At 41.9% G+C, this 19,173-nt stretch overlaps 2 protein-coding genes across 2 annotated transcripts; both read left to right on the forward strand.

Annotated features, from left to right (window-relative positions):
* Window positions 1-2,228: 2,228 nt before the first annotated feature.
* Window positions 2,229-4,531, forward strand: BEX5 (brain expressed X-linked 5). Its single transcript, XM_033197363.1, is given in 6 exon segments — window positions 2,229-2,398; window positions 3,447-3,513; window positions 3,953-4,042; window positions 4,045-4,074; window positions 4,077-4,220; window positions 4,223-4,531. Coding segments are annotated over 4 exon segments (327 nt in total). The 5' UTR covers window positions 2,229-2,398; window positions 3,447-3,513; window positions 3,953-3,981; the 3' UTR covers window positions 4,315-4,531.
* An 11,745-nt stretch (window positions 4,532-16,276) lies between these two features.
* Window positions 16,277-18,347, forward strand: TCEAL6 (transcription elongation factor A like 6). The gene is given in 4 exon segments (XM_033197694.1): window positions 16,277-16,451; window positions 17,033-17,105; window positions 17,464-18,009; window positions 18,011-18,347. Coding segments are annotated over 2 exon segments (552 nt in total). The 5' UTR covers window positions 16,277-16,451; window positions 17,033-17,105; window positions 17,464-17,487; the 3' UTR covers window positions 18,041-18,347.
* The last annotated feature ends 826 nt before the right edge of the window (window positions 18,348-19,173 follow it).

The following is a 19,173-nucleotide window of genomic DNA, read 5'->3' on the forward strand; positions in this document are numbered from 1 at the left end:
TTAATTAGTCTAGCTGTCAATTCTTCACTTTTTTTTCAAGATTTTTAGTTTCTTTGCGCTGGGTACGTAATTCCTCCTTTAGCTTGAGAAGTTGATGGACTGAAGCCTTCTTCTCTCATCTCGTCAAAGTCATTCTCTGACCAGCTTTGATCCGTTGCTGGCGATGGGCTGCGCTCCTTTGCAGGGGGAGATGCGCTCTATTTTTGAATTTCCAGCTTTTCTGCCCTGCTTTTTCCCCATCTTTGTGGTTTTATCTGTCTCTGGTCTTTGATGATGGTGACGTACTGATGGGGTTTTGGTATAGGTGTCCTTCCTGTTTGATAGTTTTCCGTCTGACAGTCAGAAGGACTGTCTGTTGGTCTGTTGGAGATTGCTTGAGGTCCACTCCAGACCCTGTTTGCCTGGGTATCAGCAGCAGAGGTTGCCAAAGATAGAATATTGCTGAGCAGCGAGTGTACCTGTCTGATTCTTCCTTTGGAAGTTTCCTCTCAGGGATGACTCCACCCTGTGAGGTGTGGGGGTCAGACTGCCCCTAGTGGGGGATGTCTCCCAGCTAGGCTACTCAGGGGTCAGGGACCCACCTGAGCAGGCAGTCTGTCCGTTCTCGGATCCCCAACCTCCGCGTTGGGAGATCCACGGCTCTCCCAAAGCTGTCAGACAGAGTCGTTCGCCTCTGCACCGCCCCGCTGCTTTCCTATTGGACCTCAGCTGTGGGCTGTCCCCAGAGGTGGAGTCTACAGAGACAGGCAGGTTTCCTTGAGCTGCTGTGAGCTCCACCCAGTTCGAGCTTCCCAGCGGCTTTGTTTACCTACTTAAGCCTCAGCAATGGCGGGCGCCCCTCCCCCAGCCTCGCTGCTGCCTTGCGGATAGATCGCTGCAGACGGCTGTGTTAGCAGTGAGGGAGGCTCCGTGGGCGTGGGACCCTCCCGGCCAGGTGTGGGATATATTCTCCTGGTGTGCCTGAACATTGCAATTTCACAATACTTTTTAAACTTTTATTTTAAGTTCAGGAATACATGTGCAGCTTTGTTATATGGTAACTGATCCTCTCCCTACTCCCACCCTCCATCCTCCCATAGGCCCCAGTGTTGTTCCCCTCTATGTGTCTATCACAATACATTTTCATCTGTCAGGGTAGCTTCCCCAAATTATTGCCCTGAATCGTCGGGGCCAGGTGCTATTGTAATTGGGTTACACTAATACAATTTAGAGGAGATCATCAGTTTGTCACAGGTTCTCAAGACATGAAAATCCACCAGCGAGGCTCTATTAGACTCAATGCATCACTTCATGGAAGGACATGAAGATAGAGCTCCTTCACAAGAAAACTCACCCTTTTTCTTCCCTTCCTTCCTTCCTTCCTTCCTTCCTTCCTCTCTTCCCTTCCCTTCCCTTCCCTTTTCTCTTTCTCTTTCTCTTTCTCTTTCTCTTTCTCTTTCTCTCTCTCTCTCTCTCTCTCTCTCTCTCTCTCTCTCTCTCTTCTTTCTTCTTCTTTCTTTTTTCTTTCTTTCTCTGATGGAGTCTCACTCTATCACCCAGGCTTGGAGTGCAATGGCGCTATCTCCACTCACTGCAACTTCTGCCACCAGGGTTCAAGCAATTCTCCTGCCTCAGCCTCCCGAGTAGCTGGGATTACAGGCGCCTGCCAGCACGCCCAGCTAATTTTGTATTTTTAGAAGAGTCGAGGTTTCACTATCTTGGCCAGGCTGGTCTTGAACTCCTGAAAATAATTGTATTGTCTAGTTATGAAAACAACAACAAAATGAATGCATGCTGATGAAAAACAAAAGGACCCCCTTCCCAAATAAACAAACAAAAAGGAAAGTAGTTTAAGCGAAAAAAATTTTGAATACCACTTCCTGCCTATTTTCCAGACTTCCTAGCTTCTCGCTCCCCACCCCTTCTCCAGGTTCTAATCTGGGACCAAGACTTACAATACTGTTAGGGCTTTACTTGCTGGACGTGAAGGGGAGAGAAGTGTGCGTTTAGGGGTAAATAAGAGGAAGAAGCGATTCTTTAAAATCTCCAGCAGAAACCAGAGCAAGTCAAATACAAAGTATTATTGGTCTTGGGGATCGCTACATAAAAAAAATGGAGGGTTGAGTAGTAGCCTGTGGTAGTGGTGGAGAAAGCAGGAATGAAGAGAAAGGTGGCCCCGCCCACAGTCCCGCCCCCACCCTCCTGCCGCACTGCGGGTGTGAATGGTAATTGGAAATCTGAGCTTACAGTGACGTGGGCCTTAGGAGACCCAGAGCCAATGCGTGGATTAGTTTCTCCTAGTTGCAGTTTGGTAGTCATCGCTGGCCGTGCGACGGCTCGCTGTTGCCCTGAAGGCAGGCGAGCCAGCTGCCCAGGAAAGGAGGAAAAGTGGTAGAAGCCGACCCCCGAGCCCTGACAGGTTGGTGGGCGCTGACCGGTGTGAGAGCTGCAGAAGGCAAAGACCAGAGCGGGTCTAGGACTGGATATCTACCCCTTTCCAGATACACACCCGTTTAGTGCGAGAAATGAGCGGTTGGGGAGAGATCTCCCGAGGGGACCGGATTGAGAATGGGTACCATTTGAGATCTCCTAGGAGGCCGGCCATTGGGCAATGTCTGATGGAGTCTGGCCGGTGGAGGAGACTGAAAGGAAATAGCCTGCTTCCTGCTGGGCCGCGGGAGGGAGGTGCAGCCGGTGACCAAGTGGTGGGGAGGGCGGACCCTACCAAGGTTTTAGGCCTGCCTTCTAGATATCTTTTCTTCACCTTCTACCCATTTAGAGCTGGAAATGATAGGCTGCGGGGGCCGAGGAGAGGAATTGCTGCAGAGGAGGGGGACAGAGATCAGGTCTGGAAAGCAGGTCCCTATTGCGGCAGCTGAGCGGGCGAGCTTCTGACTGCCGGACAGAGGCGAGGAGCGAGAAACTGTTTTTGGTCCCAGCGGGTCGGTCAGTGTAAGCCTGGGCGCTACTTGTAGATCCTGGAGTGAGAATGACAAAGCGCAGAGACCGCAGCAGGTCCTAGTCTGCAATGCCCACATACCTCTTCACTCATCGTCCATCTTGATGCATAAAATGGTGGGCATGGGAGTGGGCATCGGGTGGAGAAAGGGCCTGATGGATACCTAGATTGAAATTCTTTGTGAATAAACTAGGTATCCATTCAGCAAGCTCTTCTAACTACCCCGCCAGGCAAGTTGTCTGCAGTCCAGAAATGGTAACTAGATGACAGGTAGGAGGAAACAGTAGAGATGGGAGCCTAAAGAAGAGGTTAAAATGTTTTGGAAATAATCATCTTTGATGCCTATTTCTGGAAGGTGGGATAGCCTGTCACAGGGTAGGAAAAGAAGCCGTGAGACAGGATGGAGGAGAAACAGAAGGTACTAATACTAGGAGAACCCTAAATCAACTCCCATTACCGGTCCTTTGATTAAAAGATCAGTCCTGGTAATTGTCGCATTTGTCTGCAGGTCTTTAAGTGCGTTTGTTCAGCCCATTTCAAGGCTAAAAGAGAAAGATTGCCTCTGATCCCTGAAGGTAGGAAGTTGCCTGGGGCCCTCTGGTGTAGGGGTATCAAGGATCAGAGCAGAATCTGGGTGACTCACAGCCCTTCCTGCCAGAGTTGAGTGCAGGAGAAACTTAGGAGAGTCTTCATAAAATGACAGCCCTGTGTCTGATGAGGGAAGAAGGGAGTAGAGGGGCGAGATCTGGGGCACTCCTGGAGAGCTTATTAGGATCCCAGGGAGGTGAAGTCTGGTCTCTCTATGATTGTCCCCCTCCCCCAACTCGTCCTGCATTTTGGTGGTAGGAGTGGCCTGGGGAAGGCATTTTCAGGGAAAACAGTGGGCTTTGCAGCAGCGCTGGGTCTGGGGCTTCCCCTACAGGTTCACAGTTTCTCAGGTGGGAAAACCTTTGCCAAACAGAACTCTGAATCCTATCAAGCATCCATTCCCTCTTCTTGTTTTTTATCTTCTAGGAAGAAAAAAAACAGGAAAAAAACTCAACATGGAAAATGAACCCAAGGAAAACAAAGTTGTGGAGAAGGCCCCAGTGCAGAATGAAGCTCCCCTTTAGGAGGTGGTGAAGACCAGGAGCCTGGAGGAATGTTAGAGGGGTTTGGGCTCCACCTGCCCAGGATTTTGGAGGACATGTGCCCAATAGGCTTGTTTGATAACTTGATATGATAGATGGAGATGGAGATGATATGGAACGGTTCATGGAGGAGATGAGAGAGCTAAGGAGGAAATTAGGGAACTTCAGTTGAGGTACAGTCTGCGCATTCTTATAGGGGACCCCCCTCACCATGATCATCATGATGAGTTTTGCCTTATGCCTTGAATCTGGAGGTTAATAATCATAAAATCCCTGCTTTCTAAATTCACATTTTTCCTGGTGTACCGTAAATATGGACCTTTTGGCATTCTTCTGCAATTTTCTGATTGGAGATTGCATTTTGACCTAGTCTGTAAGTTTTTCTGTCAGAAGAGGACTTTCATCAACTGTCATGGAAAGATGTTTAATGCATGCTGTAATGTTATAAAGCAATTTAAAAGCAGTCTATAGACTATTTCATTTAGATGTGTACGTATGCACACTATATATAAAATATATAGCATATATGAAACACACACACACACACGCACACACACACGTATGAATGAGTGAAAACCAGAATGTGCTTTTTCTATGTCGTATAGTTACTGGTACTTTTTAATTTCTTTATTTTTTTCTTGCTTATCTGTTTTGTCTCACTTTTCCAAAATGAATACATGTGTTTCGTATGTTCCAGGAAAAAGAAAAGGTAAGAAGCAAGGAACTTGCCAATCAGCTTATATAGGAAATGGGGGCAATTAATAAACACTTGAAACACAGTTTAAAGACATATAAATCTTATATTATCTATGGATCTCTCATTTAGAAACATGTACCTGATAATTACAGATACATTACATTATAAATGCCTGGGAGGGCCGCTGTGGGAATCAAATGAGGTAATGACTGAGCTCTGTGTCTTGTTCTATTTATACATGCAAGGCTCCAGCCCTCCAGGTGCCCTTCATTTTTAGGGAAGATTCCAAGGAGAGTGCCTATCAGCAAGTCCAAGTTATTTCCAGGTGAGTACAGGTTCAAAACCATTATTCAAAATGCTTGGGACTAGAAGTATTTCAGATTTCTGTTGTTTTTTGTTTTTCTTTTCAGTTTTTGGAATATTTGCATGTACATAATGAGCGATCTTGAGGATGAAACCCAACTCTAAACATGAAATTCATTTAATTTTATATACACTTCAAACACATAGCCTGAAGGTAATTTTTTTTTTTTTTTTAAACGGAGTCTTGCTCTGTGGCCCAGGCTGGAGTGCAGTGGCACCATCTCAGCTCACTGCAAACTCCGCCTCCCAGGTTCACGCCGTTCTCCTGCCTCAACTTCCCGAGTAGCTGGGACTACAGGCGCCTGCAATCATGCCTGGCTAATTTTTTTTTTTTTTTGTATTTTTAGTAGAGACGGGTTTCACCATGTTAGTCAGGATGGTCTCGATCTCCTGACCTCGTGATCCGCCCGCCTCGGCCTCCCAAAGTGCTGGGATTACAGGCGTGAGCCACCACGCCCGGCCTGAAGGTAATTTTATACAATACTTTTAATAATTTTGCGTGTGAAACAAAGTTTGTGGATATGAAATCAGGTGTGAAATTTTCCATTTGTAGCATCATGTCATCTTCAAAAAGCCTTGGATTTTGGAGCACTTCGATTTTGGATTTTTGGATTAGGGATGCTCAACTTTAAATGTTTTTCTATTCATCTGCTGCTCTGCCTTTCTTTTCTGCATAATGTCATAACTATTAGGTACATCTTCCTCTTCTTTTGCGTTTTGCTCCCTCCACTGGCTTCTACCACTGCAGATGTACTGGACTCCTGAAGATGAAAAAGACCCACTGATTTCTCTGGAACCTTCAGTAGTACGAATTCCCATTTTGCCTTTTCAAAAATGTATAGAGCGTCCTCCCTGCTCTAGAGTTATACTTAAACCAGGTGGATACTTCACCAACACTGCTTGCAAATGCGAACAGCCCTTTATGGTTTTCTCATACTTCTTTCCTCTTCCCCTTCTCCCAGACAAATTTGAGTGACACTCATGATAGTGTGCTCGGAATTGGATTATCTCTTCTATCCTCTGATGAAAATAGCCAAGTCTCCTTGACTATCAATTTTCTGTGCAGACATTGCTACAGGTTTCATTCTGCACATACACAAGAGTTGTAGGGATAATTTTATGTTCCCAAGACTGTTCTGGTTCACACCACCCTGACTTCAGGAGTCCCCAGTAGTCTACACTAACTTACACAGATCCAGATAAGTTTCCCTCTTCCTTTGCTTTGAGATTTGCTGTGCCAAATAAACCTGTAATTACAGATTGATGAGAAATAATAGCAGGAACTGGGGATCTGGTAGATGAATCCCAATTTTAAAACATTGTTCACAATCATCACTGTTTCCCACTAAACTGTGCCCTTCTCACAGTAAGTATTTTGTCTCACTTATGCCGGTACCCTTAGTGTTTAGTACAGGGCCTGATAAGTTGTAGGGCACAACAGTTAGTTATAACTGAGTTGAATCCTGCGATCTGGACCCGGGGTTGCTTCTGATGATTTATGGGCAAGGACTTCTTTTCCCTACAGACTGTAGCTTGCAATTTAAAAGGAACACAGAAGAAGAAGCATTATATGCCAATTTCCAAAAAAATGCACTTATCTTAACATATATGTTAGTGTTTATCAACATGTCAAAATTGCCTGAAGAACTGGCTAGAAATTCAGAAAAAAATGTGTTTCACTTCATACTCACTGTACCCTAGTTAATCAGACATCTCTGGACTTACATAAATTAAAGTGGAGGCCCCAGCTTTAGTCAATCTCAGACACCCCTCTCCCCACCTTATATTATATAGAAATGGGTTGGTTGATTGGTAGATCTGAGACCTGTGAAAACACTACGTAGAATTTAATTAATCTATATACATCAGGCATTATTTCCCTATTAGACGGTGCCCTTCTTAAAGATACAACTGCTTTTTATTTTTTAATGTTATTGTCTTTAGTGCATAAATTCTCAATCCTTGCTTCAGATTTGAAACACCTGAGGATACTTTAAAGTGGAGCTCTGGACCCAACTCCAACCAGTTGAGTCAGACTCATTAAAAGTGAGACCAACAGATCTTAGTGTGAAAGATCCCATGGTGATTCCAATGTAGAGTTGAGAAGTGAGTGAAATTTGTGGCTAAAATATCTTTGCTTATTTTCGCTGTATACCCCTGATTGTGTTACCCTAACCAGGTTAATTTGTTTATAAAGAATTTATATCGGCCGGGCGCGGTGGCTCAAGCCTGTAATCCCAGCACTTTGGGAGGCCGAGACGGGCGGATCACGAGGTCAGGAGATCGAGACCATCCTGGCAAACACGGTGAAACCCCGTCTCTACTAAAAATACAAAAACTAGCCGGGCGAGGTGGCAGGCGCCTGTAGTCCCAGCTACTCGGGAGGCTGAGGCAGGAGAATGGCGTAAACTGGGAGACGGAGCTTGCAGTGAGCTGAGATCCGGCCACTGCACTCCAGTCCGGGCGACAGAGCGAGACTCTGCCTCAAAAAAAAAAAAAAAAAAAAAAAAAAAAAAAAAAAAAAAAAAAAGAATTTATATCTTGTGAAAGAAATACCCTAGGGAAGGAATTATACCCCCAAATCACAACAACATGTTTTAAGAAAATATTTGTCGGTGTTCTTCCAACTTTGTTAGCCGATCAAATACTTCAGAATTCCACTTGGAGCGTGTTTAAAATACATAATTCTGGCCCCATCCAAAATCCACTCTTTGGCAATGGTGCTCAGATAGCTACATTGTTAACAGTCTTTAGGTGATTCTGATGCACATTAGAGTTTGCGGATCACTTGTGCATACATTTTTATCCACATTATGTTAAAAACAAACCAATAAATTAACTAAAATAAAATATAAATATTTGCCTAAATTCAGGGAAAGGAGCAGTAAGGAGAAGATGTATATGGACACAAAAAATAATTTAAAAAACTAAAATAAAAATTTTAAAACATTAAATCATAAAGGGAAAGACTGACATTCACCATGAAAAAAAAATTAAATCTTCTGCAAAGTAAAGTAAGACTGTAAATAAAGTTCAAGGAACTTCAAGGAATTTCAGTTAGAAAGGAATATATTCACTAAATCAATTATACCATGGTGACTATAGTTAATAACATAATATTGTCTACTTGAAAATTGCTAGGACTTTAAGTGTTCTCACCACAAAAATTGATTGGTATGTGAGTTAATGCATGTGTTATATTGCTTGATTCAGTACTTCCACAATGTATAAAGATATCAAAACATCATTTTGTGCACCATAAATATATACAATTTTTACTTCTCAACTAAAAACATAAGTTAAAGTAGAATATGAGACTTGAAGAGCAATAGGCAGCCATCAGCAAGCCAAAAAGAAAGGCCTCAGGAGAAACCAAGCCTGCTGACACCATGATCTTGAACTTTCAGCCTCCAGAACTGTGAAAAATAAATTTATACTATTTAAACCACCCAGTCTGTGGCATTTTGTTATAGCAGTCCTAGTAGATTGATAGAAGATATAACACACACTGGTGGTTATCAAGGACTAGGGGAGACAGTAACAATCAAAAACTGCTTTGTGGGTGATGGATTTTACTTTGGGGTGAGGGAAATGGTTTGGAACTAGACAGAGGTGGTAGTTGCACAACATTGTGAATGTACTAAATGTCATTGCATTGTTCACTTTAAAATAGTTAAGTTTTCGGATATTTTTAATTGTGGAAAAATATACATGATATAAAGTTTACACCGTAGCCATTTGTAAATGTACAATTTATTTCTGTTTTAGAATCATCACCGGCATTCATCTCCAGAAATTTTGTGTCATTACAAACTGAAACCCTGTACGCATAAACAATAGCTTCCTAGTCCCCATTTTCCTTTCCCTATATCCCCTGGTAACCACTGTTCTACTTTCTGTCTATATGAATTTGACTTTTCTAGGTATCTCACATAAGTGGAATCATACAGTATGTGCCCTTTGATGTCTGGCTTCTTTCACCTAGTATAATGTTTTTAAGGTTCACTAATTTTTTAGCATGTAGCAGAATTTTATTCCTTTCTAAAGCTGACTAATATTCTTTTGTATGTACATATAACATACTGGTAATCCATTCATCTCTTGATGTACACTTGACTTGTTTCCACCTTTTAGCTACTGTTGATAATACTGCTAGGAACACAGGTGTATAAATACCTGTTCCAGAGCCTGTTTTCAATTATTTTTGGTGTATACCCAAAAATGAAATATAGTGATTTTATGTTATTTTTTTTGAAGAAAGGCCATAATGTTTTCCCTAGTGGCTGTATAACTTTACATTCCCACCAGCAGTGTGCAAGCATTCTAATTCTCCATATCCTACTTGCCTTAGTCCATTTTGTGTTGTTAGAACAGAATACCTGAGGATGGGTAATTTATAAAGAAAAGAGGTTTATTTAGCTCATGGTTCTGTGGGCTGGGAAATACAAGAAGCATGGCACCCACATCTGCTCTTCCTCTATTGCAAGCCATGTATTAGGTCAAAACATGGCAGAGAAGTTCAAAGGGAAAGCAGAGATGTGCAAAGAGATAAAACACAAGGGGTGTCCTGGCTTTACAACAACCCATTTTGTGGGGAACTAACCCATTCCAGTGATAACTAATCCATTCTCATCAGAGTGTGAACTCACTAACTACCTCCAGAGTACCACCAAGCCATTCATGAGTGATCCATCCCCATGATCCACACATCTACCACCAGGCCTCATGTCCCAACACCACCACTAGGGGGATGAAATATCAACATATATTTTGGTGGGAACAAATTTAGACCATAGCACTCACCAACACTTATTACTTTCTGATAACAATGATCCTAATGGGCATGAAGTGATATCTCACTGTGCTTTTGATTTACATTTCCTTAATGATTAGTGATGTTGGGCATATTTTCATGTGCTTATTGGCCATTTGTATATCTTTGGAGAAATGTTGATTCAATTTATTTGCCCATTTTTAAATTGGGTTCTATGTGGATTTTTGGTGTTGTCGCTGACTTATGAAAGTTTTAAAATATGTTCTGGATTTTAATCCCTCATCAGATATAGACCTGCAAATATTTTCTTTTGTCCTGTAAGCTGCATTTTCATTCTCTTGACACTGTCCTGTGATGCACAAAAGTATTAAATATTGATCAATTGTATCTTTTTGTTGCTGATATTTTATGTGTCATATTGAAGAAGCAACAGCCAAGACCAATGTCATCAAGCTTTCTCCTATTTTTCTTCTAAGGTTTTCATAGTTTTAGATTTTACATTAAGTATTTGATTAACTTTTAGTTAATTTTTATAAATGATATGAGATAATAGTACAACTTCGTTCTTGCATGAGAATATCCAACTTTTCCAGTACCATTTGTGGAAAAGACTACCTTTTCTCCATTGAATGGAAAATAACTGGAATGAAAAACTTGCTAGAGCAGCTCAATAATGGGTTTGAAGTGAATGAAGAAAGAATCAGGGAACTTGAGGATAGGTAAATGAAGATCATGAGTATAAGGAACAAAAAAATAAAGAAAAATGGAGAAAAATATAGAGACATTAGAGAACCATGGTACACCATCAAGCATACAAGCATAGGCACAAGGGAATTCCATAAAGAGAGGAAAAAGAAAAGGTGCAGAAAAATATATTGAAGAAACAATGACAAAATACTTTTTGAACTTGATGGAAAACACAAATCTACAGCTGACTTTTTATTAGAAATCACGGAGGCCAGAAGACAGTAAGATGACATTTTCAGAAAGTTGAAAGAAAAAGACTTAACTAACACTTCTTTGGAAACTCTACTTAAAACTTTGAGGCTAAATTAAGGCACTCCCAAATAACAAACAGTGAGTAATTTTAACTAGCAGCACTGTCCAACAAGAAATATCAATGAGTCTTCATGCTGAAATTAGAAAACACTAGATAGTAACATTAATCCACATGAAGAAATAAAGAACACTAGTAAGGTAACTAAATAGGTAAATATAAAAGACAGTGTGGTAAACAGAATAGTGGGTTTCCAAAAGTTATGCATGTCCAAACCCCTGGAACCTATGAATGTTACCTTTTATGCCAAAAAGAGACTTTGAAGATGTTATTACGTATCTTGAGATGTTATTAAGTATCTTAATTATCCTGAATTATCTAGGTGGTCCCTAAATGCAATCACAAGTGTTCCTATACAGAGACACCTGGAAATTTGACACAAGGGAGAAAGAAAGGTATGTGATGATGGAAGCAGAGAGACATTTGAAGATATCATGCTGCTGGCTTTTAAGGTGAATGAAGGGGACGTAAGCCAAGGACTACAAGAAATTCAGCTCCAGAAGTTGAAAAAAACAAAGAAGTGGATATCTGCTGACTCTGATCAAAACCCCATGAAGGCATTTTAATTTCTTACTTCTAGCATTGTAAGGGAATAAATTTTTCCTATTTAAAGTCACTAAATTTGTGGTAATTGTTACAACAACAATAGGAAATTAATACAAATAGTTATAAATGTATATTTGTCTGTAACTCATTTTTCTCTTATTAGATTAGAAAGAAAACTTTATAAAACAATAAATACAAAACAGATATAATGGCTAAGATGTAATTTCTATGACACTCCTCCTAGATCACAAAGGAGGAAAAAGGAAATGGAGATGAGTAAAGTTTTGCATCCCATTAAAATTAAGTTAGAATTGACACAAATTCAATTGTTTTAAATTAATACACTAATTATAATCCCTAGACCAACTACACTAAGAAAATTATTCAAAAACTTTGTACAAGAAAAATGAGAATTAAAATGGTTCTTCAAAAATATCCTTTTAAAAGTAATTCAATAGTGGAGAAATAGAGGAACAAAAATACACAATAAATGGAAAAAAATAACAAAACAGCAGATGTAAATATTACCTTATTCATTATTGCATTAAATATAAGTTGATTAAACATTTCATTCAAAAGGCAGAAAGTAGCAGAATGGGTAAAAAAAACATGATCCAACTATATACTATCTAAAAGAGAATATATTAAATAAGCAAATAAAATTAATGTGAAAGGATGGAAAATATATAATATGCAAAGAATAACCAAAAGAGTCAGATGAAAAAGACATTAAGACAGAAAATGTTATTATAGAATAAAAACGTGTTATATAACAAGTCTGATCCATCAGGACTATACAAAAATTATAAACATATATGAACATAAAACAGATTTCCAAAATACATAAAGCAAAAACTTACAGAATAGAAGGGAAAAATTAGAAGAAAATAAAGACAATTTAACAATAGTAATTGGAGACTTCAAAACTACACATTCAAAAATAAAAGAAACAAATAAGAATATCAACAAGGAAATAGAAGACTTAAACAAAACTACAAAACCAACTGGAATAACAGACATGTAAAGAACACTCCAAACAGCATAAGCACACACATTGTTGTCAAGCACCCATGGAACATTCTCCTGGAAAGACTACATAACAAATAATAAAATCCCATATACACTTAAAAGTATTGAAATTATAAAAATAATATTCCCTGATCATAATGGAATTAAATTTGTAATCAACAACATAAGGAAATTCAAAAATCCTGCAAATATGTGGAAATCAAACAATATACTTCAACCTGAAGGAATCATGAGAGAAATCGAAAAATACTTAAAAAAAACACACATAAAAAGTTATCAGATATAGGTAAGCAGCATTTAGATGGAAATGTGTAACTATAAATGTTTACTTTGAAAAAATAAAAATCCCATATCAGTAAACTTCCATCTTAAAAAGCAACAGAAAGAAGAGCAACTTAAATCAAAGAAATCAGAAGGAAGGGAATAGTAATCACTACAGTGGAAATAAATGAATACAGAATAGAATATCAACGAAACTAAAAGTTTGTTCTTTGAAAATATAGATTAAAAAAACCCTGACAAAACTTTAGTGACACTCACCAAGAAAAAAAAAAATGATGAAGACTGAAACTATTAAAATCAGGAATAAAAAAGGGATCATCATTAGCAACTCTACAGATATTAAAAAAAGATTATAAGGTAATACTATTAATAACTGCATGACAAAAAAATGAGACAAGGTAGATGAACGGGACGAATTCCAAAAAAGACACAGCCTACCCAATTGACTTAAAAAGAAATAGAAACACAAGTAACATCATTAAAAATGGTAGCGTATGGAACTCTGGAACTCCATAATGAGCAATTAGTGAGCTGGCAAAAACTGTTACCATCAACTTTCTCAGAACTCTGGAATCAAAAAATTATAACAATGAGAGGGAAATGTGGTGAAGAATAAACGCTGCCAATTTGTGGTAAGAAAAAAATGTTCAATTGCCTATCTACCATTCTCTATGCCCCAGATCGGCAGTGATCTGTTGATGACAGCCCACTATCCTGGTTTAGATAGCTAGTACCAGTGGTAGGAATTTGGACAGTATTCTCATAGAAGTGTGGTATGGCGATCAGCCTGCCTGGCAGCACTTTCATCACTAAGGCTTCCTTCGTTACACCAGACTGGGAGGACTCCCAGGGCTTGGGCTGCATTGGCTCTCCAGTTGGCTTTTGCCAGAAGCATTTAAAATCACAGGTGTTGGCCAAAGACGTCTGGAGCAAAGGACAACACTCAGAACAAGCAATGAACAGACCGAGAAGCCTGAGAAGGAAGAGTTTGGGAAACAAGATATGTGGAAGAACAAGCATTAAAAAAAAAAAAAAAACTTTTATATATACTGGAAAATCAAGAAGACCATGTGTATGCTGAGGGTGGGACACATACTCAGAAAAGACCAGAGAAAATGCAAGCATTCAACTTAGGTGAGCTTCAGGCTCTGCATAAGAAAAATGTAAAGCATTAAAAAAGTACTCCAACTCAGAGTTCATTTGCAAAGACTGGGAAAGACTTTTTTTTTTTTTTTTTGAGATGGAGCCTCATTCTGTAGCCCAAGCTGGAGTACAGTGGTGCGATCTCGGCTCACTGCAATCTTTGCCTCTGGGGCTCACGTGGTTCTCCTGCCTCAGCCTCCCAAGTAGCTGGGACTAGAGGCATGCGCCACCACACCTGGTTAATTTTTTTGTATTTTTAGTAGAGACGGGGTTTCACCATGTTGCCCTGGGTGGTCTTGAACTCCTGAGCTCAGGTGATCCACCTGCCTCGGCCTCCCAAACTGCTGGGATTACAGGCGTGAGCCACCGCGCCAGGCCAAGAAAGTATTTTTTTATTCATCAATTTTCTTTTGTTGGCTTTAGGCACTTAAAGTAACAGCATCCACACACCAGCTGATTAATAAGCAATAAAACACAGACTTTAGTGGCCACACAAGACAAAGAATACATAATTTGCTAAAATGGTTTAAAAAGTCACTAAATAAGTAAAAAATAACCCACGAGAGAGCAACAACAAAACCCAAGGAAGAGGGAGAATCTAATTTCCAGAGTTAAATATTAGAATCAAAATACACAGATTTCAACAAAACTTTGTGAGGCATATAAGGAAATAAGAAAGCATAGCCCATACACAGGGAAGAAATAATTAGATACTATCATGAAGAAGTCCATGTATTAGAATAACAAGAAAATATTTTTAATCAACTGTCTTATATATGCTCAAAGAACTAAAGGAAATCATAAACAAAGGACTAAAGAAAAAGAGAAGAATGTCTCAGCAAATACAGAATATCAGCAAAGATGTAAAAATAAAAAGAGATGTAAAAATTATAAAATAAATAGAAATTCTGTATTTCAAAAATACAATAACTATAATTCACTACAGGGGTACAACGGTAGGTTTGAGCAGGCAAAAGAATCAGTGAACTTAAAATAGGTCAATTGAGATTATTCAGTTCAAGGAGCAGAAAAATAAAAATAATGTGAAAAATGAAGAGGGCACACCTATGCATGATGGAAGTTCAACAAGAAGAGAAATAGAATAGGGCAGAAAGAATTTTCAAAGGAAGAATGATTGCAAATTACTCAAACTTGAGGAAAGACACTAATCTATGTACCCAAGAAGTTCAATACACTCCAAACAGAATAATCTGAAAGAGATCCAAACAAAAACATGTTATAAACATCTTGTCAAAACCCAAATATATAACACTACACTGTAGTGACAAGAATATTAGCAATTTTCTAGTTCTTTGGGTTCAGTGGTGGTTTCACAAATGTGAAAGAGAAAGACAATGGAATGAAAGTAAACAGTTATTAGCAATTTTCTAGTTCTTTGGGTTTAGTGTGGTTTCACAAATGTGAAAGAGAAAAACAATTGAAGGAAAGTAAACAGAGGGGAGGAGAGAAGAGGGGAAAGGAGGGGAGGAGCAGTAGTCAGTGAGAAGAGCATGTTGTGAACCAAGGGCTGTGATGAATTTGTGGATCTGAAGTTCATATTAAAAACGTTTGAATGCTTTCTTTTCTAGCTGTCTGACATTCTCTTTCTATGAAAAATGGTCAACTGTTGGAAGGTAACTTTCAAGTGTGGAGAAAGGACAATGGAGATGACAAGAAGGAAGTTGGTGAAATCAGTTTGGGGTACACGGGCTTTTGAAATCAATTTGTGTTACAGGGCTTTGAGGCACCGTGTCCCTCAGGCGGTGATATCCAATAAACAATTGGAAAAACTGATATGAGACACGGAGAAGGGAATAGCCTGGAGATGTAGATCTGGGAGTCATCGGTGCTTTCTGGAAATGAATGAGATCACACAGGGAGAGACAACTTGAGGACTGAGGAGAGAGGAGGCCCAGGACAGAACCCCAGAAACATCGTCACTCAAGGTGGCAGCTCAGCTTCCTGGCAGGCACCACTACCCCGGGGCTCTGGAGTCAGGTAAAACCGGTATTGAAAGTGAGCTGTGCAGTTCTCGGGCTGAGCGCTCTTGGCAAAGTCGGGTACCCTCTCTGATCAGCTGACACATCTGGCAATAATGGGCATCAGAGAGAGATGCCCTGTGAGGATGCTGTGAGCTGCGTCAGGTAAAGCACCTGGGATCAGAAAGCCACCCCTCCTCTTCTTCTTCCTGATGGCCTCCATTCCTATGTTACACACACACTCCCACACCTTCCGCAACTTCCCAGTCCCTCGAGGATGGATGGTGAGGTGGGCGGGAAGGGAGTGGTGGTGGCCTAGCTCCGGTGACGCGGTGCTCACGTGAGTGACCAGGCGCCTACGTGGGCACCAGCCCCCGCGCCCGCCCGCCCGCCCTGCGGTCCGGTCCGGGCGCCCGCGCAGAATCAGCTGTCTGAGCTGCCCAGGCGGCGGGGGAGCAGCGAGCGGGCTTCCGCGAGCCCGAGGAGGCACAAGCCTGTCCTGGGTACTCGCAGGTCAGTGTGAAGGCAGGCGCTGCCTGCGGACCCTGGGACAGGGGTGGAGGGAGCCAGCAGTAGGATTGGGGGGGGGGACGCGGAGAAGGGATCCTGTAGATTGGTGAGAAGGCGGATGCGGAGCGGGTCCGGGCGGGGCAGGGAAGGGAGAACCCCCTAAGCGAGCCTGGCCCACCTTCTCGGCGCCCCCTTGCACTGAGCCCTCCATCCATTTTAGTGCTGGAAAGTGTGTGTGTGTTGGGGGGGGTGGGTAGCGACCCCACAGTGCGACAGTGAAACATAGACATATTCTGGAAATAACCCCCTCTCACAATCCTCTCCCATGGAAACATCTGACCTCCGCAAAAACGGGGTGGCGCTGAGACAGGTTGCCTCCGGGGGAAGGGCACGAAGAGACAAACGCAGTTTGGAAAGCATCCTGGTTTGGTGCCCGAGGCCTGGAAAGAAATGGCGGTTGGGGTGCGGGGGAGGTAGGGGAGAAAAACACTGGGTGAGCAGGGCCTGGACTCAGGAAAGGGAACCGAGTCCCTGTGAGCCCGCTGAGCGCGCAGTCCCTGCCCTTGTCTCCTGTCTGTCCTTAGGTCTGCGCGTCTGTTGTTCCCAGAGCTCTGAGAGACCTGAAAAGGAGGAGCAACCTGTCCAGAATCCCCGCAGGTCCGTGAAAGCAGGGGGCTGCATGGACGGGGGCCCACAAGGGTTGAGAGTGTGGAGGGCCTGGCCAAGGTCGAATTGGGACCCCTGCCCATACCCCCACCCACGTGAACACACACCTTACCAGGCTGAATCCCTTCAGAGAAGGAGGCAAAGCCTGCCAGGGAAAGACTGGCTCACGTGTGTGGGAGGAGTGATGGGCTACGTGGTGGGCAGAAGGCCCTCTTGGAGGCCCCGTCAGCTTAGGGGAACCCTCACCAGGGGTGAGATGCAAGTACTATTCAGACCTGCATTCCACCCCAGGCCCTCAGTCTCCCATGTCTCCTCTTTGTCTCCTCTTCCCTTCACTGTCATCCCCCAGGACAAGAAAAAGAGAAATCTCGACATGGAAAAACCCTACAATAAAAATGAAGGAAACCTGGAAAACGAGGGAAAGCCAGAAGATGAAGTAGAGCCTGATGATGAAGGAAAGTCAGACGAGGAAGAAAAGCCAGACGTGGAGGGGAAGACAGAATGCAAGGGAAAGAGAGAGGATGAGGGAGAGCCAGGTGATGAGGGACAACCGGAAGATGAGGGAAGCCAGGAAAAGCAGGGCAAGTCCGAAGGTGAGGGCAAGCCACAAGGTGAGGACAAGCCAGCCTCCCAGGCAAAGCCAGAGAGCCAGCCGCGGGCCGCGGAAAAGCGCCCGGCTGGAGATTATGTGCCCCGGAAAGCAAAAAGAAAAACGGACAGGGGGACGGACGATTCCCCCAGGGACTCTCAGGAGGACTTACAGGAAAGGCATCTGAGCAGTGAGGAGATGATGAGAGAATGTGGAGATGTGTCAAGGGCTCAGGAGGAGCTAAGGAAAAAACAGAAAATGGGTGGTTTTCATTGGATGCAAAGAGATGTACAGGATCCATTTGCCCCAAGGGGACAACGGGGTGTCAGGGGAGTGAGGGGTGGAGGTAGGGGCCAAAGAGGCTTACACGATATCCCATACCTTTAATGCCTTTGGCCTTCCATTCTGACTTCTCTGATGAGATTATTGCCAACCCTGCTTTCCCTGGTAGATATTTGCCAGGCCCAATGCTCTAACCTTAAGCTGATATTTTTGCTTTAGATGTCAATCTCGTTACCAGCAGCCTTTTGACCCAACTACAGTGCTCTATATTTTAGTAGAGGATTTTCACCCATGTGCATGGAAAAGATGTTCATGACACATTGTAAAAAATAAATAAATAAAGAACAGTTTGCAGAACCGCATATACAGTATCAGGCAATTTTTATAAAAATGTAAATGTTTGTATAATGCATTTCTGCCCAAAGAAAACTTTGAAAGTGTGTACACTTAAAAGTAGGTAATAGTTATTCCTGAAGGGTAGCCAAGAATAGGTCTCACCTGTGTTCAAAAATGAGTCCTACCACCTCTTTTATGTACCTCCATGACATTCCTCTGCTGCTGTGCACATTCCTATGTCTTCCCTAGGTGTAGCCAGGTCAGTGGGCACTATTGCTGGGTCCTCTATCATGTTCCTGGGTCCTCTAACATGTGTGCTGGGTCTGCACACATGTTCCTGGGTCCTCTATCATGCTATGGCTCCCCAATGTGTGACTCTTTTACTTTGCTCACTCATCTCTATCTTTTCTTTACTAAAGGATATGGATTATATTTGTCATACTAAAAAATAAATAAAAGCTGAAAACAATACATAATAAGAAATTGAACTGTTTGGTGAGCTTACAAAGGCAATAAAGACACAATTCCTGTTATCAGAACATAAGATGACAGGTAAAATTCATATTATGTCTGGGACTAAAAACTAAATGAATCAACCTGGAAATTCTAACAGATCTATTGCTGTAAGAGTCAATCTTGTCATTTGTAAAATAAGGATAATACTTGCCTCACAGGACTACCTGGTGGATAAGATGAGGTATTGAGGATGTGAGCTTGTTGTGGCCTGGTTCCCACCAGGCACTCAAGGGGAGAAATGGCTCCTAAACTATTCTCCTACAGTGGTAGGAAAGTCAGTGGAATCAGACACATTGGAGGAGGGCTGAGGGAGTTCTCACCATGTCTAGGAATATT

This window comes from Trachypithecus francoisi, unplaced genomic scaffold (genome assembly GCF_009764315.1).
Source record: "Trachypithecus francoisi isolate TF-2019V2 unplaced genomic scaffold, Tfra_2.0 Contig00181, whole genome shotgun sequence".
Taxonomy (NCBI): Eukaryota; Metazoa; Chordata; class Mammalia; order Primates; family Cercopithecidae; genus Trachypithecus; species Trachypithecus francoisi.